Source organism: Bipolaris sorokiniana (assembly GCF_000338995.1).
Source record: "Bipolaris sorokiniana ND90Pr unplaced genomic scaffold COCSAscaffold_7, whole genome shotgun sequence".
In the NCBI taxonomy this organism is placed as follows: domain Eukaryota; kingdom Fungi; phylum Ascomycota; class Dothideomycetes; order Pleosporales; family Pleosporaceae; genus Bipolaris; species Bipolaris sorokiniana.
Window position 1 is genome coordinate 832,364 of NW_006911901.1, and position 19,453 is coordinate 851,816.

Here is a 19,453-nt window from a genome sequence, read left to right on the forward strand (position 1 = left end):
CCACCAGCCATCAGTCGTCAGCCTCAGTGGCAGTGCAGCCCAGGCTTGCAAGGGCAAAGATACACGTGACAGCAGGCGTGGCGCATCCCACTAGCCTCTTTGCACCGTGGCGCCGGCATAGAATGTTGACTTCACCACTTTGGCTGCAGGCTGTGCACGTCTCCGCCGTTAGCCAACACACACCAAACCATCCTTGCCTGTCAAGCACCAAGTGAGCTTGCAAAAGAGATAATCATGCCGTCCGCCCGAACGTACATCAAGGCCTTCTCAGCGTATGTGACATGCTTTGGTGCTACCCGCAAGCAAGATACTAACTTTTCCAAAGAGGTGCAGTCCTCTGCGTAGGCGGGCCAGCACTCGTCTGGTATGTCACGCCCACAGAGGAAGAAATCTTCAAGGTATACCCGCCTTTGCCACGTGCATACGCCTAGCCGCTTGCTTACATCATGTGCAGAGGTACAATCCAGAACTGCAAAAGAAGGCTCTGGCAGGACGAGAGCAAAGACAGAAGGAATTCGATGCGTTCGTCGGCCAGTTGAAGGAGGCTGCAAGGTCGGATAAGCCTAGTATGTCTTCGCCCGCTAATACATCATGCCTGACCAGCCTGCTGACCAAACTAGTCTGGACTGCACAGAAGGAAATGGATGCAAAAAGGTCAGAGGCGGAGCAGAAAGCCCGCAGAGACGAGCGTGATGCCTATGCTGCCGAAAGCAGGAGAAGACAGGCAGAGATCAGGGCAAGCGCAGAGTGATCAAGCAAGCCCATTTGATGTGATTCCCTTTTTTTGCCTTTGTATTTTTACATGTATCACGATCTGAAGCCGCTTCTTAAATCCGGACTCAAATTATCCACCCTCAGCCCTGGCAGCAAATCAAGTATGATACGATTGAATTGGCTGCTATATGGCCTTTGTTCTCGAAGTTGCCAAGAATTGCCTCTGATATCCTTGCATTGGTCTCGCGCCCATGTGATCTGGCGTAAGGCCCGCGCAAAACCCGGGACGCGCATCACAACCCCAACCTAGTTTATTCGCCCCGCCCCAACAGTTGAAGCAGTACCCAATGCCCGGCGATGCGCAAGCCCCTGTGAAGCTCTCGTTGCCTCTCGTATGTCTTCGCTTCAATGTGCGGCACCTTGTACTGATGACATCATAGGAGTTTCAGCAAGACATCTTCAATGAGCTACGCGGGGAAGATGAGCTCGTCCTTCTCGCCCGTGGTCTCGGCATTTTGCGCATAGTCACAAACCTCCTACATTCGTACGATGCCGCTGGTAACAACCTCATACTGCTCGTCGGAGCCGACGACCGCGAGAATGTGTGGATCGGTGAGGCGTTGGCCGAGCACGCGGCAGTCAGTAATGCGCCCAAATGCCGCGGCCTGAGTCTGGTCAATACCGATCTCATGAGCGTCGGGACACGGGAGAAGATGTACGCACAAGGGGGCATATTCAGCATTACGTCGCGCATTCTGATTGTGGATTTCTTGTCCGGCCTGCTCAACCCAGAGACGGTGACTGGTGTCGTGGTTCTCCATGCTGAACGAGTCGTGGCCACGTCCCTGGAAGCCTTCATCTTGAGAATATACCGGCAGAAGAACAAGGTTGGCTTCCTGAAAGCCTTCTCGGACACTCCAGAGCCCTTCACCACGGGATTTGCTCCGCTCACTAACATGATGAAGAATCTGTTCTTGACAAAACCAGCGCTATACCCAAGATTCCATGTCGCCGTTGCAAACTCGCTAGAAGGGCGCAAGAAGGCCGAAGTGATTGAATTGGAGGTGCCCATGACGGAAGCAATGCAGGATATACAGAATGCCGTCTTGGCATGTGTGGAAGCCAGCATCAGTGAGCTCAAGAAGGCCAATCCGGGGTTGGAGGTCGAGGACTGGACAGTGGACAGTGCATTGCATAAGAACTTTGACCAGATTATTCGGCGGCAGTTGGATCCTGTTTGGCATCGGACCACGTTCAAGACGCGACAGGTTGTTCGTGACTTGTCGCTCTTGCGGTCCATTTTACATGCACTCCTCACCTACGATGCTGTGAACTTTAACAAGTACCTCGATACTGTTTTGGCGGCCTCCCAGCCACCACCAGGGTCAACGAAGCAGAACCAGTCTCCCTGGTTGTTTTTAGATGCTGCTGATACGATTTTTACAACAGCTAAGCGGAGGGTATACACAGGCAAGGTATCTAACGCCGAGCTAGCCAACGCCTCAAATGCAGTACCCGAGTCACTGGAACCTGTCTTGGAAGAGTTCCCCAAATGGACGCAACTAGCAGAAATTTTGCAAGAAATTGAGCAAGATGCATATTTGAATCCCACACCGCAGGACTCGTCAAATGGGTCAATTCTCATCATGTGCGGCGACCAAGGTACAGCCGCGCAGCTACGGGAATATCTACAGACCATGTATGTCAAACCAGAGGGCTCTGCAGATGAAGATGAAGAAGAGTACGAGCCGTCAGCAAAGTTCATGATGCGACGTAAGCTGCGCAACTACCTGGCCTGGAAACGCGACTTTGGCAAAGTCAGTGCTGCTCTATTCTCGGAGAACCAGAAAGCCATCAACAGCAACACAGACAAGAATGCTCAAAGTGGCGCACGTCCAACTTCTGGTAAGCCTCCGCCTAACAAGCGACGTCGCGTCAGAGGAGGAGGCAACGCAGCAGCTGGTCCTTCAAGAGGTGACACAGGCGCAATCCGTACAGCCGGAGATCGTGACGCGCACATTGCTAGTCTCATGGCTGAACTAGAGCCCACCGAAGTGGAAGCAGTGCAAAAACTGGGAGAAGTAGGTCTTGATCCTTTGGAGAATATGGAAAGCTACTACGAGCTCTTCGACATGGACTCGTTGATCATCATACACCCCTACTCTGGAGATCTAGACGAGCACGTCCTTGACGAAACGAAACCGAGATATGTCATCATGTACGAGCCAGACGCGGCCTTCATCCGGCGTATCGAAGTGTACCGGTCCTCCCACACGGACAGGACCGTCAAAGTATTCTTCATGTACTATGGGGGCAGTGTAGAAGAGCAACGCTACTTGTCGGCTGTCCGACGCGAAAAGGATGCCTTCACGCGGCTCATTAAAGAGCGCGCAAACATGGCTTTTACCCAGAACCCATCTGCCAATCTCGCGCCTGAAGAATCCTTTTTGCGCACAATTAATACAAGGATAGCAGGAGGAGGCCGGCTCGCCGCCACTGCCGAGCCTCCTCGCGTAGTCGTCGACGTGCGAGAATTCCGCTCGTCACTCCCTTCACTCCTCCACGGCCGGTCCATGGTAATCGTCCCCTGCATGCTCACAGTCGGCGACTACGTCCTCACCCCCCAAATCTGCGTGGAGCGCAAATCCATCCGCGACCTAATCGCATCATTCACCAACGGCCGGCTCTTCAACCAAGTAGAATCAATGACAGAACACTACAAACACCCCATGCTCCTCATCGAATTCGACCAAAACAAATCCTTCACTCTCGAACCCTTTACCGATTTCTCCGCCCCTGCCGCTTCAAGTACAAACTCCGCCTTCTCATCAGCAACAACCCCGGACCTCCAATCCAAACTCGTAATGCTCACCCTCGCTTTCCCCCGCCTCCGCATCATCTGGTCCTCGTCACCTTACCAAACCGCCGAGATCTTCGCAGAACTAAAGAAACAGCAAGATGAACCGGATCCCCTGCGCGCCGTGCAGTTGGGTCTCGATCCCCATCTTAGCGGCGATGAAATGCGTAGTTTTAATCAAACGAGTCAGGATATGTTGAGGGCGCTGCCGGGGATCAATGAGAATGCGGTTACGGCGCTTATGCTTAAGAGCGAGAATATACTCGAGGTGGCGAATATGAGTGAGCGTGAGATTTGTTGGCTGGTGGGTACGGATGTGGGGAGGAGGGCGCATCGGTTTTTGAATCGGAGTGTGTATGAGGATGTGCAGTTGCAGGTGTTTAGTTAGGTTTAGACATGTTGGGTTGATTCTGGGCCAATCATCATTCTTTCAACGTAGACAATTTGAGTCGCAGAAAGAAAAAGGGAAATATGTCAAATATGAAGAAGAAACTTGAAGAACTGGATAGTTCCTCCGTCACTACAGTCGATTTGATTAGAATAACCACATACTCTCTGTGTCTGTCTGTCTCTCTCTCATCCGCCCGCTCGCAAGAAGCAGCATTTGAGCAGCCCAACCCTCGCTACCGCAAAAACGCCAGAAGCCGCGGAAAGCGCAAAGCAAAGAGTCGAGACAGCATGGCGGACCTCTTATCTCCTTTTCTCTCGCCCCTTTAGATATCATCAATATCAATCTCCTTCTTGCCGCCACCCTCAGCCTCATCCGAGTCACTATCATCACGGTCCTCGTCGAATTCGAAACCGATGCCTTCGTCGCCCTGGTCGCCGTAGGTATCCGTCTCGTTGATCTTTGCGTTCTCGGGGAGTTCGCCGTAAGCTTTTAATGAACGAGCTTCGTCGGCTGCAAAAGACACACAGTTCAATCAGCCAAAAAACATTCTCTCATCACCACTTTGCATTTTCCCACAGTGTCTGAGTAAAGTGGGTTCATTCAAAAACATACCAGAGTACTTCATGATAACATCGCCCTTTTCGTCTTGGTAGTCGCGCAGCGAGAGCAAGATGATGTCGCCCTGGTTGATCCAGACCTTCTTCCTCAGCTTGCCGCGGATATGGGCGAGGCGGCGGGCGCCGTCGAAGCACTGGGCTTCCAGGCGGCCGTTTCCGAGCATCTTTACTACTTGGGCGTATTCTTGGCCCTCCTCTTTGAAGACGAGTTCGCGCTTTTCATTGTCGTTTTCGTTCTTTCCCCTACGTCGGTTTTTACCTCCCTGTGGTTCGATGTCGTTAGCATATGGTTTGGCGCTGTTTGGGCATCTTGCTAGAGGATGTATGGAAAGGTATGTGCGCTTTGCACTTCGCCTTGGGGCGAAGTGAGGTGCTGCTTGGGGGCAAGGCCAGGCAGCGTCATGGACGTTGTGTGCGCATGTAGTGGGGAGCCTTGCCCCTCCAAAGGAGCAATGACAAACATACCTTTCCCTTGTTCTTCGGCATACTGGCGGTTGTCGAAGCTTGTTTGTGTGTTGATTGTAAGTGGAGATGGGAGTCGGGGGACTTGAGAAAGCAGGGCGCAAGTTCTTATGTAGTGGCGGGACCCGTTGTTTGCACCACACACAGCCCGCTTTGCCTTCGCGTGGATTCCGACACAGTCACTGTGGGATGCCTGCCCTGGACATTTGGCGCTAAACGCCATGCGCTTGCCCGTCTTGAGCCTAGCGTTGGGCGCTCACCCGAGCAGCCAACCCATCTTCCTTGTGACCGTTTTTTGTGTTCGACCTTTTTGCAAACGTCACTGTGCATAATTCGTCGAACGTGACGGATAGAACGAGGAAAAAAAAAGAGAGTCATGAAGAGCGCCTTCACACTCCTCGCTAAGGACCGGCCCAAGACGTTCATAGTAAGCTATGCGCCAGAATACAAAAACTTTATCGTCAACCACGTCGTAAGCGATGCTTCGCATCCCCTCCACGAGACGCAGAAGCGCAGACAGGCAGAACGCAAGAAGCAAGGGCTCTGGTGGCATGCAACCACGGGCGTCAGTCTGAGCAAGTCGAGCTGCGTGCGAGCATGGGCAAGGCGCCGTCTACGCAATGCAATCAAAGACGAACTGAAAGAGCGAGGATACGATGACCATGGCATGTTTGTCAATGCCAAAGCTATTCAAGATAGACCCGATCTCATGGAATTGCTGAAAGCGGGCAAAAAGCTGGATCTGACGGGCAGCCTGAGACTGCACGTTCAGGAGCCCTTGATTGCTGCTAAATATACAGAGGTGCGCGCGGAGACGGGAAACGTCATTGAGGCCGTGGTGCAGGCTATGAAGAATGGACCGGGCGAACATGGCTCTTCAAGGCCGACAAGGAAGCGGCCGGATTGGAATCCACCTTCTGCTCAACGACCTCTTTCACCCAGGATGCGAGGACAGTCCTCGAAGCATCATATTGGGTAATACACGACTGTCGTTTTGTTTGCATATGCCTTACTTCAGAAAGCCATGCCTGCTATTGATACTCGGAAGGACATATTGGAACAGAACATATCGCCACTTTCGGTACTTACAGCTCGTTGACTGTGCAAGGGAAGGTACAGAAGTCATAATACAGTCGTTGTCGAATCGAGACTTGTTGTTTGACTATTACTATTACTATCTTCTCTATCGATGTCGAACAGGCCAGGATATCAAGGTCAAAGACGTCTATACCATCTCTTCTTCGCCTTGATTTCTACAACTGGCCGGCCGAAAAATTGCCATCATGATGGGAATTCACATCCTAGCGCGTAGCTATGGAGTCAAAATTACTACCCCTTGACGCCCATGGTCCCTTCCCGCACCCAAACGTTGCCAGACGTAGTCACTTACGCTTCCATACGATCCAAGTACCCGCTTGTACTTGTATCGAAAGCGTTATCAAAATAGATGGCAGGGTTAGGGGCTCTACATACCCATCCAATATGAGGAGGTGCTTTCCCGGACCCGTGTTGCATCATACGATGTCTGTCCATCATGGGTTCACATCAGGCAATCAATGTTGCCAGACACACACAAGGTTTAACAGGGGGTTTGAAAGCGCACATGGCTCCCATACCATTCACATCTCCTAACAAAGTTTTGTTTGTGCTCTTCTTCTTGGGAGATTTCTTTCAAAACGCGAAAATGCTTGGCGTTTCTCGCAACTTAGATCCACTTCATCCAATCGACGTAGCCATGAAGGCGTAGACCAAGGCAGCTCCAGTCACGCCTATCATGGGCGAAGACAAGGCATGAGAAGATGAGCCTGTAGAGGGTAGCGGCGCACCTTCTAATAACATATCTGATGGTCTTGCACTGTTTGTAACATTAGCCTTTATGCACATGTCTGCACCACGCTAGGATGGAAAAGAAACAAGGGGAAAGGAGAAACTCACACGACGTCGGACATGTCGAAAAAGGCATATTTGCACCTTTCACCATCCTGGAGGTTGTCATTGGTAAGCACGCTTGCTTCGTTTGGGAAATCCATGATGGGGACTGCAGGGTAAAAGGTCTTGTCTTTGATGATGTATTGCGACAGGGCGTAGAGAGCATAGTTTTCGGCATTGTTTGCAGCGTCGTAGGGCATCTGGGTGGACAGAGTGGCGAGCAGCTTTGCGCGTGTGGCGCCGTATGCATACTTGAGGGTTTGGCGGTCAGTCGGGCCATCGCCTTGTTCGTTGAGCACGCCAGCGAGCACAGACGTGTTCATTGGACCTTCAGAAGAGGTTACAATCCATTCGGTCGTCGAGTTTGGAGGTGCGGGCGTGGGCCGTTGGACGACTGCTGTGCCAATGTCAGAGAAATGCATCACCATGCGTGCCCACAGAGAAGCGCGGTTGTAGTATTCCATCAGGCGGTCCTTTTGGATTTGGTCTTCGGCCTTGTTGTTTATTCGCGCCTCGAGGGGGTCCATGTTAAAGTAGTCGGAGCAGAAGACAATGTGCGGTTCGTTGCCGATGTTGTAAGCGGCGTGGTTACCTTCCCGTCTGTTGCCTCTGTCGCAAAGGTTCATGGGGTCATCGCATCGTATATGGATGTCGGCATTGATAGCACCATCCTCTCCGTTGAGTACTCCGTAGTTTGCTGCTCGCTGCAGATTCTTGGCAATCATGTCGGTGTAGTTTCCAGCTATCGAGGGGCCAAAGAACTCTCGTCCTGGCTGCGAGGTGGGGTCAAAAGGCGTAGCAGCGGCAAACAGGGCAACCATCTCGGAGAAGCCATCGCGGATGTCGTCAATCTCGGACAGGTCACAGCCCTCGCCGCCGGTCAAGGCGGTCGCGAAGGTAGGGCGGACATGCGTCTTTTGTTCGCCGATAACTCCATCTGGGGATGCGTAGGCGTGTGTAAGGACGAGGCTAAGGAGTACGGGAGGGAGGCTGTAGAGCGAGACGAGTGTGAGCATGTCGCCCAAGGCGTGGGCAGCGATGCAGTCGATCGGTATTTCCGTATGATGTTATGGCGTTGTATGAGCATGGAAGTTTTGCCGATCTTTGGCTTCTAGAGCGAGCGAGTGTTACGACAGCAGCGACAGCGGCGTTGGTAAAGCGGGAGCTCGGCCTAAGGGTGAAGTAGGCGAATCCAGGGTACCGCGGACACTATGACGGTTCGTGGAAAAGTGGTCATGCGCAGGAAGGGGTGGCTGCGGCTGCAATGCAAGGTTGGTCTCCAGTTTTATCGCGGTCCTAGGACGTGCCGCGACGACAGTGTCGTGACACAAGGATCTGAGACGGTAGCGTTGAGGAGCTAAGATGTTGGGCTGTAGGTAGGTATTATGGGCGTCGGGAGTCCCAAATCAGTTCACGTGGAAGAGGTTGGATGTGAGCTACAGAATGAAACAAGAACATGGCCAAGAGAGGTTGCGAGCCGTGGAAATGGGGGGTGGGACGGTGCGCATGCGCACGGCAGTGGTTTTGTGCTGAGGTTGTGTCGCAGGCCGCTTGAAGCAGCAGGGATCGTTCGCGTATGAAACGCGACATCAGAATGCCAAGGGCCAGTCATGAGCGCATTCACTGGGACCGCAACACTGCGTACAGCTGGCATTCTCCCAATACCCAGGGCGATATATGGAGTTGCCGTTATGTTGGATGTACGAAGGCAGGCATGTGTCAACACGGGCTTGGTATTGCCGGCATGGGCCGAAAGTTTGTCCCCAGCTTGACGAGCGAATTACTCCATTCGTGTTGCTGGTTATTAATTGCATACAGTATGTACATGGTTGGTGGTCGATCATCTCATTTGGACGCACAGTGAATATGAAAATGAAAGTGTAAATATATACGTTCTATGTACGGTGATAGTATGTGGTGACAGCATGCACTCTTGCCCTAGCTGGTCTACTGACCATGCTTTAGTAAGCGACTCTGATCTGCTGTGCCGCAACCATGGATGTACATCTGTACATACTTACATTTGGACCAACAGAGTCGATTGCTCTCCAAACACATGACCACAGTACAGATACACCAACGTGCAGTATCTTTGCGTAGGCCAAGCCAATTCCGATGACTCTTCATTCGGAACAGCCCATCGGGTTCACCGACAAAGCGCCATACAAGAGGTCAATTCGTAGTGGCACGGGAGCGGTCGGCCATGCAGTGGGGAAAGGGTGTTCGGCTATTCAGAGGCGCCACCCCACTTCTGCAGACAGCCGTCATCTGCAAGCTGCCGGCCCAATCAATTCACTCTCGTTGAGGGCGAGGCGAGCCGTTGCTCGAAGGCGTGACGCCGTCGTGGTGGATGGACTAATGACTGTTGCCCGCCATGGGCGACTTGGTATGCAAGCGGTCGGTAAGTGTGAAGATCCGAGGGGCGACAAGATGCCAATCACCTCCAGAGCCGCATCTCGCAGAAACCATCTGATCTGCTTTGAGACCGATACGTCCAGATCCTGAACATAAAGAAACACACCCGACTCTCTCTACCCGCCGGCCACGACATCTGTCGCGCTAGACTCTCGTCGACCCAGACCAGGACAGACTACCCCCCCACAAACACACCCACGCTAAGCCCTACCCTTCACTCCTCCCATCCCCATCTTTCCCTCGACGTTGATGCCGGGCGTACGCCTCGCAGACCCTGTAAAGACCCAGTGAGTCCTGGTTCGCTTGCACCGCCTTGCCCACACTCGTCCGCAAGGCCACAAAGATGCGCTCTGCCCCTCTGCCCACCCAATCAAGACCCGCCGCCGCCTGAGGCTGATGCCTGCGCCACAGCCAACCCCGCAAGTCGCACCAGACATGTCTTTGGCCGCCCTCCGCCAGCGCGACCGCGATGTAACGCCCACGTTGCACGACTGGGTGCAGCAACCCGACCTCTCTACCCGCCTGGTCCACATCGGCTCGCAATACCTGCACGGCATCCAGGCCCCGGCGGCGGACAGCCTGGTGCTCGAACAGGAGTCCATCAAGAGCGTCTCGTCCATGGCGCCGGCTCTGATCCACCAGTCCAATGCCTCGACTCATAGTCCCCCGTCGCTGCACTCGTGCTGCACCGAAGCCACGCCTACCGAGACGAGCGTTAGTACGGGCCTCGCCGGCCATCTTGCCGGGTATCAGCTGCTTGAAGAGGGCCACGAGGGTATCCTCGAAATGCCACATGGCAATGGCCGCGCGCCCGTGTTTGAATGTGCTTTTTGGTTCCTCGACTGCGGTTATATCTCGCGCAACCAAGAGGAGTGGGAGCGACATTGCTTATCGCATTTCCGTGGCGAGGAACCCCCCTTGAAAGTGCAATGTCCACTTTGTGACTGGACGGCTCACGCATGTGAGGGTGGAGGCCATGCTGCTTGGGCTGCTCGCATGCATCACGTTGCTTCTGCTCATGTCATGTATGGCCAGACGCTACGGACAAGTCGACCGGATTTTGCCCTTTTCGAATATTTATGGCAACAACGCTTGATTGATGCAGAGGATCTTAAGGAACTCAAGGCGGGCAATCACAACTTGACTCGTCCGCCGGGCAATTTCGTCGAGATGGGTGGTGCAAGACGGGAAAGAGGAGGACGACCGCACCGGACGCAGCATGTTAGGATGACGAGACAGTCATGATGTTTACCCCTTCCCTTCTTCACTCCTCCCTTTTTCTTATTTCTTTGCTCCTGCTCTTTTCTCATGCGGGTTCGGCGCACATCTTTCCTATTACCATTGTCCGCAGACTGGCACACCAAGGACACACACAAAAAGCATAGCCTCGGCGTTATTCTGGCGTTTTTCTTCTTGTTCGGGGACCCTACAGGATTTCTCTTCTCTTCTCGTTTTTTTCTTCTTCTCGTATTCCTGACTTCAAGTTGCTGCCTGGAGAGCCCCTCCTCTTATCCATTTTTTTTTCTGTACGACTGACCCCACATTAAGTCGGTTAATTCATCTATTCTTCAGAAAAAATCAATGGAACAGTATGTATGTACATATAAATGTCCACGCGTGACTTTTCCAAAAGAAAAACCAAAACGAGTAAAAGAGGCATTAAATTTTCGAAGGGAAAACACTCTTATATCCCCTCTCTCTATCTCACTCCACCCATCCTCCCCTTCCCGCCTCCCCCCTTTTAAGCCTCAGCATCCGATTCGCTACCCTCCAAAATTCCCCGGCTAGCCACCAATTATGTATGACATATTTTCTCGCTTCTAGACCCCTCGTGTTTGGGAATCCAAAGAAAATTGTGCAAGAACGTGGTTGCCTAGAATGACTCGTTGACTTTTTTTGTGCGGCTGGGTTACGTACATACCCGCGTTGCCAAGACAAACTGGTGTTCGCCTCTCTCTGTGTGTGTTGTCAGATCGGGACTAGTTGCTTGTTAGTCATACTTCCTCTTCCTCTTCTTGTTGGACGACACGTGCATCCGTTGGGAGATTGTGTGAGATGTTTTCTTTGGTCGGTATATTGTGTTTGGGGTTACGTTGCAGTTCTAGTGATAGTATCATTTTTCACACCTATATCCTCTCGAGTGGAATGAGCTTTGTGCACATTTTGATTATCACTCAAACCCCATCAGAAAATACATAAAATAAAAATAAATAATATTATTCATTTCTCATCATCTCATCGAAATAATTCATAAAAGATACTCTCTAGCATCATGTCGTGGAATCTCAAATTCCTTTGTATCATAGCCAACTCAAGTACTTCAAATGTTCCAATACTCCTCTTTTGTGTTTTTAGTAGACATAAAAGTTCTGAGCGTCGCTGTCCTCCTCGCGAATCTTCTTGTTCTTGCGGAGAAACTGAACCTTGGCAACCCAGGCCAACATGGCAGTCATAACGGAGAAGGCGGCTGAGGAGCTGAGTGCGATGATGTATCTGGGCTCGTCGGACTTGGGCCAGAGGTAAGGGGTCCTGTGTTGCTCATGTTAGCTTGGCTGTCGTTTTTTCTTTGCAAGTTTCGTCTGAAGGGAAAGAAGAAGGAAGCGTACCAGATAAACGAAGCGTTCATAACGGTCGTCACGATACCGATTGCGACGGCCTTCTTCTCAGGTGTTTGACCACAGGTGGATCCGCACCAACCGAGAATGAGCGAGTTGACTCCGTAGGTACCGATGGTGAAGATGACCATGGCGACGTAGCGACCCGCAACGCCGATTTCAGCGCAGGCGAGTCCGAAACCGAAAGTGGCTACGGCTTTGGAGATGGTGATGTGCCAGGTTCGCTCGTTGAACTTGCCCGAAGACCACGACACGGCGATTGTGACGGCGCCGGCGATGAGGTAGGGAGGGCAGGTCAGGGCGAGGGTGATGGTCCTGTTGAAGCCGAGGGTCTTGACAACGGTTGGGAAGAAGTTCTTGAAACCTATTGTCAAAGTTAGTATATTGTCCTGCTCGCATATCCAAAAGTCATGTTTAGCGTACCATTAGCAGCCAAATGCATGTGTGCCATGCCAGCAAAGATCCAGACCATGGGGTCCTTTCCAGCCTGGCGGAAACCAGCCCACACAGATGTCTCGCCCTGGTTGCCAACAGTGTCCAGGGCCATGCGGTTAGTGGCGAGATCGCGCTCCTCTTGAGTCAACCACCAGGTGTTGTGAGGGAAATCTGGGAGCAAAAAGTAACCAATAATCGCAATGACAAAGGTGACGGCTCCCTGAAGGATAAACAGCCACTTCCAGCCGCTAATTCCTCCAACGTCACCTAGGCCGTGGAAAATGCCTGCGGCAATCAGGCCAGCGAAGGCGGTAGCGAGAATGTTACCAGTGTACAGGATGGCGATACGGGTTGCGACCTCTTTGCGGGTGTAGAACGAGGAGAGCAGATAGACAGCACCTGGGTAGTATCTAAGTGGAAGTCAGTAAATATCTTGATATTTAAGGGGGGGATAAGTTCGTACGGAGATTCTGTGATTCCTAGGAAGAAGCGAGTGAGGAGAAGACCGGTAAAGTCCTTGGACAGCGCAGTGAGGGCGGAGACGATGGCCCACAGAGCCATACAGACTCCCATGTATCGTGATGGGCGTACTCGGTTGAGAAGCATGTTGCTGGGAATCTGGCCAAGCAGGTATCCGACAAAGAGGATGCTGACGCACGTTTGATACTGCGTGCTGCTGAGGTTGAGGTCCTCCTCCAATTCATCGAGACGTGCCAGTGCAATAGCGTTACGATCCTGTGTAGTGTTAGCGATTCTAATATTCACTATGAGGTGGCTGGGCGACATACCAGGTAGTTGAGCCAGTACATGGACCACAGCATGGGCATAATCCATTTGTCCAGCTTCCTGACGAGCGCAATTTCTCGCGGATCCGTCTTCTCGTGAGCTCCTGAATAATCGATCTTGTCAACTTGAGGAATGGGCTTTATGAGCTCATCATCATGAGTTTGAGCCCGCTCCATCATGACGGCATGGTCCTTCTTGGTGTCCTGCATGTTGGCGATTTGTATCAATATTCCAGTCACGGCACTGTTCTACAGTTATACAGATGTGGAAATGATGTGGTAGACAAAGAGATGAACAAAGTACTGTTAGATCCCCAGAGACCGAGCTGGATGATCTGGAGAAGAAAGAATCCGAGGACGTGGGCTTTGTCTCTTATACTCATAGCCCACGTTTCAGTGTGGGGTGAAGACCTCCATTTTTTGCCCCAGATCATCCCCAGCTGCTCTCTTCCGAAAACACACGAACTTGTCAAGGTACCTCCGCGCGTGCATGCCTTCCAAGTCCTCTCAGGGCACTTCTCCCGGCCGCCTTGGAACAAGTTTGGAGCTGCCGGTGTGGCTAAAACGGGGAATGCGGGGTTTCCAAACACAATTGCCCAGCGCTCAGACAAAGTGATTGGGTATGAATTCCGATTCTGAATCGCACATATGCGAATTGTGGAGGGCCCTGAGGGCGGACTGCCTTAGAAGCTGGGCATCACCAGTCACCTTTCCGCATTTTGATAGCTTTGGCCGGGGTAACGGACAGCGCCCACTTGTCGGAGGTCTCGCATCCGACGCAACTGCAGTATCGGTATTCAAATAGTGTGAACGCCACTTACTGTAAGCTACACTGATGGTCACAAACAGGCGGCTTGGTCCCCTCGACGCCGAGTCTCCTCTTGGGAGTGCAAAGAATGCAAAGAAGTCTTCTCCAAAGACAAGACTCTTTCTCGGTCAGCATGCACTGCTGACATCGGAGGCGAGGAAAAAATACGCAGATACCATCCCAGGAAGGTAATCCGTATGACGGCCGAAGGCTTGACGGCTGGGGTTCGTCATCGAGAACGTTTCTTAGCCAGTCCTTGTGACCGGTTCCGGTCAAAAGCCCAGACAGAACCCTGGGCTTCGGCGGCCTTGTCGAGAAGACAAGTAGTTTGGCAAGTCCACAAAGGCTTCGTGTTTCGCGATGCCGACTGACCTGGTGGCAGGGAAACTAGCTCGGTGTTCCACTAACGTCTAGGCCAAGCGAGCCCAGATCAACCCCAAGATCCCAAGATCTTGGGCTAGTGGCATTGCGGGGGGATTCCGTGCCAATGGTGGAGCTTGTTGCATAAGTAGAGAGCTAATTGTCTTGTGATGCATGGGTTCTCAGCCGCGCTGCAGGTGATCGCGTGTTTGGAGAACAAGTGGTCGAATTGGGAGGGGTGGTGTGACTTCGTCTCGAGCGCGGCCAAGGAGCGTGGCTTCGACTTTTCTTCCACCCTACCACGGACCCAATCATGTCGCGGCCAAGCGAGTCCGTGGAGCAATTATCGTCTTGGCCAACAAGCACCGTGTCAAACGTTGTTGTCCTTCTCCACGGGACAATCCGGGTGCAGGTCGCTGTAGGTAGTGGTGATGGCAAGCCATGCCGTATACAACACCGGAGACTAGCAAGAGCCCAATCTGTCGATAGGTATGCAGCGGTGTGATATCCGCTCTCGGGTCATGGATATGGATGACGTGAGTAATCCGCGCAGTACTAGAGAAAACCTCGGGTTGTTCATCTGGCCACACGGTAATCACGGCCGTGAGTATAAAGGGAACGGGGCGCTTATGACGGCGGTTGTGACGGTGACAGCGACGATCTCCCAACAAAAGCCGAAAGCGCGCGTTGGGACCCCATGGGGTTGTGGAGTAAATTGGTTTACCAAATGCCTGGATGTAACGGTGTGTCGTTGATCCTTTGTCCTACCCGACGGAAGGGTTGAGCTAGGGAGCATGGTGATACCAACCAACAAAGACCTTTTTTTCCGTCAGCATGTTAATGTACATCGGGGCGCGATGCCAGGACTCGTCAAAGGGCGGGAACTGCTTCGATATATACCACTGCCAATCTAGCTGCGGATAAGTATCCGCACAAGCAAGCCTGAAGTGCGGAGCCAGCTTGTCGCGTAAACAAATCCAAGATTCCTCGGTGCTTGGTTTTGATGCACTGCCGAACTCATCACCGATCCAGTATAAGAACTTGGAGAGTTGATAGAGCCGTACTAAAAGACTGTATGACCTGGCACGGAACAGACAATGATTTACTTCAGATTGTCGTGATAAAACTGTGAAAACAGCGAATTCTTCATGACCGAAATCGACTCATCCGTGTACAGCCGGTATGAGCTGGATGCCTATTTACCTAAGAGCAAATCACAATGTGCATGATACTTCGGAAACCAGCGGCTAGCTGCACAAATACGAGGTTAGTGGAATCTCAAGACAGCACAGAGTCAAGCAAAACTGCTTGTGAGCCAATGGTGTATCAGACAGAACCTCGACTTCTCGGTACACTGTATACACCATGTCTGCAATCGTATTTTACCAAACCAATAACAGCAAGGTGGCAACCGTCCTCTACATCAACTAAAAACACGTCTCTAGCGTTAGTATAGTTATTCTTTAGGTCTGCGGTCTAGGTAGGAATCTTAAAAAACGTAGATACAGACTGTGGTTGGCTTAATCCTCCTTGTTCTTAGGATTTATGGGTCTAAACAACACTGACTGGCTGGACCAAATACCATTACAGACATGGTCTAATAACAGCATTCTAGAAACATGCATGTCGGACCAAGGAAGTAGTCGACAATAAGCCGGGGATACTCCTACACCGAGTCAGACTCAATGCGAGCAATATACGTAAGCAAACTCTTCCAAGGCCAGCTATGTTAAATTAAGATATCTTCTTCATCCTTGAGCTCTACACATGGTTGCCCAGTTTACAATGGGAGAAAGAGCACCTTGTAACACGCAATCCAGGCGATATTTGTATTATAACTACTACTTTTCATGTAAGGAGAGAGAAAAAAAGACAAAGGGTAATCTATGCATATTTACGTACAGTGAAGCGCAGAAGCCAAACTTATTAGAGACAAACATTACAGAAACAAAAACCAAACGCCACAGCCAACTGCACTTCGTGAGCAGCCCCAACTAGTATACGTGACCAAAACTCTACAATCCAGTTTTCAAATCCCTCTCTTTGCTTCCATGGCCAGCCATCTCGCTCTCACTCTCGCTCTTAACGGGCGTCTGCGCTCCTGTCTCCAACACCGTAGATGCAGCCGAAGATGCCGGTGTACTTCCCGCAGGCGACCCGTCGCTTGGCGACTGCTTTGACTTGAGCCCGTAAGCCGTATTCAACACGGCCCGCAACTTGTACTTCTTCTCACAGAAACTGATACAGAAGCCTACCGCAGCCAAGACAGTAAAGACAATCCATATGCTTCTAAGCGATTGCGTATATACGGTTACAATTTCACTCTTTACAGTAGGCGTGGTACCGTATTTCTTGATGAATGAGGCCGTTGCACGCTGGTATGCCTGGCCATGAGAGAGCTTTGCCTGGGCGGCTGGCGAGGAGATAGTGGATAGAAGCGAAGTGAAGCGCGCGTTGAACACTGCACCGGGGATCGCGACACCGAATAATGATCCTGCTCCGCGTAGAAAAGCCCATGCTCCTGCACTTGCTCCTGTACTAGGCTCAGGAAGCTTTGCTTGGATGGCGGGGAGCATGGTCGGAATCACGATTCCAAGGCCAGACGCTATGATGCGTTGGATGCTAATCCATAGACCTAGGGATGTGCCGTGATCAAGCATTATGCAGAGTCCCTGGCCGAGTGTTACACAGGCGAAACCAGTCATGTGTATATGTTTGTATCTCCCCGTCGAGCTGAGAATGGGTCCACCAACAGCAGCGACGACAACAACGGCAAGTGTCGTAGGCATAACTTCAATGCCGGACTTTGTTGGGGACGAGCCTTTGACAGCCTGGGAAAACAGTGGGAGATAAAATTGGAAGCCGTAGGTTATGAATCCATGAATGACAGTCAATGCGAAGACAATGTTCGTCGTACGGTTCGAAAAGACGTGGGGTGGCATTATGGGGTACTTGCAAAAGCGAGAACGTTCCCAGACGATGAAGCTGATGAGGCCTAGTGTTCCGAGCACAACGAGTGTGACGATAGATGAGTGATTCCAAGGCCAGGGTGCGCCACCAGTGCTGAGTGCAACGAGAAGCATTAGCACAGAGCCAGTCAGTATGCCACTACCGATGTAGTCAATCTTTTTCAGATTATCTCCGATAGACACTTCGCCATAAGTGACACCTTCGTCGACACTGAGCCAAACCCACATGATGGCTAGCGAGATGATACAGACAGGTATGTTGATCAGGAAGCACCAGTACCATCCGTGTTCTGCAAAGACACCACCGAGTAGCGGTCCCAATGTCGTACCAGCGGCGAAAGAAATATGCTTAATCGCTAGATAAGGACCTCTCTTACTTAATGGGACGATGTCACAGAGGACCATTTCAGCGAAGAGATCGATTCCGCCTGTGCCTAAGCCCTGAACGATCCGTCCCAAAATCAGCAATGGGCCTGATTTTGCTCCGGCACATATTGCGCTACCGAGAGCGAAAACGACGATGGCTGCCATCATGGGGCGTTTGCGTCCCCACATATCTCCCAGTTGAGAGTACAAAGGCTGGAAGACGGTGCTGGCCAGGAGAAATGCAGTTGCTATCCAAGAGAATTTGGTGTTCAAATCGAGAGCCTCATAGATAGTGGGTAACGCCGTGTTGATGATGCTTCCTTCTAGTGCGGAAAGAAGCAGTGGTATGCATATTGCAATGAAAGATCGCCAGAAGCCATCAGATCGAGTCCATTTTGCCGAGGAATTTGAGCTGGATAGAGGTGAATACATTTTCGAATAGGTGAGTTGCTCAGCAGAATCCGGTCTTGAATTTGGAGTTGAGTTTAAAGAAGGCTCGCTGTTGGATTGCTTCTCGAGTACGACAACCTTGCCATTTTCCCCCATCGAAGTTGGTAGACGAAAACATTGTGTTGGTATTGCTGAAGCGATATGTTCAGTTGGAATGAGGTGCTGGGAGCAAGAGTATTTAAATCTCATTGTCGACTTTTTTTCCTATTCTGCCCCTACAAAGTGCGCCCCAAGGTTCTTTTCCTGTCAACCATGGTCAAGAGAGCTTTACCAATACGTTGTGTCCACTTTGTGATAACGAAACAGATGTTGGATGGTTATTTCAAAAACATGGAGATTTTTCTCTTTCTAGAAATGGACTGTTTGCCTAACGGTGGTTCAGGTTCTTTCGGAGCATAAGCGAGTTGCTGCATTTGAGCACGTTGAGAAGTCGAAACCATAGTTGAGTGAAGGGGCCCACTCTTGTCGCAGATCGCACTAAGAAAAATGTAGGTATTCGGATCAGACCTTTCGATTTGCAACAGGAATTGCGTACTTGACAATTACTGCATGTTTGCCTGGCGTATCCAGGTTGCAACCCACAGCTGTGGAATGTCGTGAATATTAAGTCTCTTAAACAGAGAAGCGTGATTTTCTATTTTAAGAAATGTTTCGCAGCGCACTAATGTCCGTCTTTCTCGATGCAGGGTCGACCAAGTCGAAGCCAGGTAATTGCATCGTCATGACATGAGGTAGGCTTCTCAATAGCAAACTTGCAATGCGCGTCGAATCAGCACCGTCTCTGATTTCGTTGAACCAATGCTCCCGATCACCTAGCCTCACATACAACTCGAGGTTCTTCCTGATGATGGCATCGAGGTCTGGGTGATTGGGCCAAGGGTCGAGATTGCCGCCGTACGCATGTCGCACGCACAGGGAACGCACGGCTTCGCGATGGGGTGCAGATGTCCAGAATAGGAGCGCTAAGGGGCGAAGATACTTGAAGTCATCCTTTTCGAGTTCAATGTTTGCATATAGCCGGGCAGTCACGATACGGTTCATGTCTTTGGATACTAGACAGAGAGCATGAAGTGCCCTGCGATCTTGGTAGCACATGATCAGATCGAGTGGCTCATCGGGTAGTATCTCGATTCTTGATAAGCCCATGACGTCGTTTTTGCGAAGAGTCGACTGATATAGGAGGCGATAACCAAATGGTAGAAGCACGATAACAACAAAGGAGATGAGGAACAAGCTGATGAGAAAGGAAGCAAAAGAGGCAGGAGCGGATTCCAAGACGC

General features: G+C 51.3%; 9 protein-coding genes across 9 annotated transcripts; 4 read left to right on the top strand and 5 right to left on the bottom strand.

The window, feature by feature from the left end:
- The first annotated feature begins 136 nt into the window (after positions 1–136).
- On the top strand, positions 137–941 carry COCSADRAFT_36809 (uncharacterized protein). The gene is made up of 4 exons (XM_007701603.1): positions 137–272; positions 326–398; positions 455–566; positions 621–941. The coding sequence occupies exons 1-4, from the start codon at positions 235–237 to the stop codon at positions 749–751; spliced, it is 354 nt and encodes a 117-aa protein (XP_007699793.1). The 5' UTR covers positions 137–234; the 3' UTR covers positions 752–941.
- A 120-nt stretch (positions 942–1,061) lies between these two features.
- COCSADRAFT_160465 (uncharacterized protein) lies at positions 1,062–3,959 on the top strand (the record flags this gene model as incomplete). Its single annotated transcript, XM_007701898.1, has 2 exons — positions 1,062–1,106; positions 1,155–3,959. 2 exons carry the CDS (start codon positions 1,062–1,064, stop codon positions 3,957–3,959), a joined length of 2,850 nt encoding a protein of 949 aa, XP_007700088.1.
- A 325-nt stretch (positions 3,960–4,284) lies between these two features.
- On the bottom strand, positions 4,285–5,065 carry COCSADRAFT_160466 (uncharacterized protein; the record flags this gene model as incomplete). Its single annotated transcript, XM_007701899.1, has 3 exons — positions 4,285–4,472; positions 4,575–4,842; positions 5,045–5,065. The coding sequence occupies 3 exons, from the start codon at positions 5,063–5,065 to the stop codon at positions 4,285–4,287; spliced, it is 477 nt and encodes a 158-aa protein (XP_007700089.1).
- Positions 5,066–5,348: 283 nt separating this feature from the next.
- On the top strand, positions 5,349–6,308 carry COCSADRAFT_322829 (uncharacterized protein). The gene has a single exon (XM_007701900.1). It carries the CDS (start codon positions 5,418–5,420, stop codon positions 6,018–6,020), a length of 603 nt encoding a protein of 200 aa, XP_007700090.1. The 5' UTR covers positions 5,349–5,417; the 3' UTR covers positions 6,021–6,308.
- Positions 6,309–8,266, bottom strand: COCSADRAFT_322828 (uncharacterized protein). Its single transcript, XM_007701901.1, has 3 exons — positions 6,977–8,266; positions 6,515–6,896; positions 6,309–6,353 (listed from the first exon to the last, which is right to left on the bottom strand). Exons 1-2 carry the CDS (start codon positions 7,984–7,986, stop codon positions 6,758–6,760), a joined length of 1,149 nt encoding a protein of 382 aa, XP_007700091.1. The 5' UTR covers positions 7,987–8,266; the 3' UTR covers positions 6,309–6,353; positions 6,515–6,757.
- Positions 8,267–9,506: 1,240 nt separating this feature from the next.
- COCSADRAFT_36814 (uncharacterized protein) lies at positions 9,507–11,098 on the top strand. The gene is made up of 2 exons (XM_007701604.1): positions 9,507–9,672; positions 9,797–11,098. Exon 2 carries the CDS (start codon positions 9,821–9,823, stop codon positions 10,628–10,630), a length of 810 nt encoding a protein of 269 aa, XP_007699794.1. The 5' UTR covers positions 9,507–9,672; positions 9,797–9,820; the 3' UTR covers positions 10,631–11,098.
- A 511-nt stretch (positions 11,099–11,609) lies between these two features.
- COCSADRAFT_322848 (uncharacterized protein) lies at positions 11,610–13,626 on the bottom strand. The gene is made up of 5 exons (XM_007701902.1): positions 13,224–13,626; positions 12,899–13,170; positions 12,424–12,845; positions 11,992–12,364; positions 11,610–11,914 (listed from the first exon to the last, which is right to left on the bottom strand). The coding sequence occupies exons 1-5, from the start codon at positions 13,428–13,430 to the stop codon at positions 11,737–11,739; spliced, it is 1,452 nt and encodes a 483-aa protein (XP_007700092.1). The 5' UTR covers positions 13,431–13,626; the 3' UTR covers positions 11,610–11,736.
- Positions 13,627–16,403: 2,777 nt separating this feature from the next.
- COCSADRAFT_90411 (uncharacterized protein) lies at positions 16,404–18,155 on the bottom strand (the record flags this gene model as incomplete). The annotated part of the gene is made up of 1 exon (XM_007701903.1): positions 16,404–18,155. The coding sequence occupies one exon, from the start codon at positions 18,153–18,155 to the stop codon at positions 16,404–16,406; it is 1,752 nt and encodes a 583-aa protein (XP_007700093.1).
- An 849-nt stretch (positions 18,156–19,004) lies between these two features.
- COCSADRAFT_54659 (uncharacterized protein) lies at positions 19,005–19,319 on the bottom strand (the record flags this gene model as incomplete). The annotated part of the gene is made up of 1 exon (XM_007701704.1): positions 19,005–19,319. A coding segment is annotated over one exon (315 nt), but the record flags the coding sequence as incomplete, so codon positions are not given.
- Between the last annotated feature and the right edge of the window lie 134 nt (positions 19,320–19,453).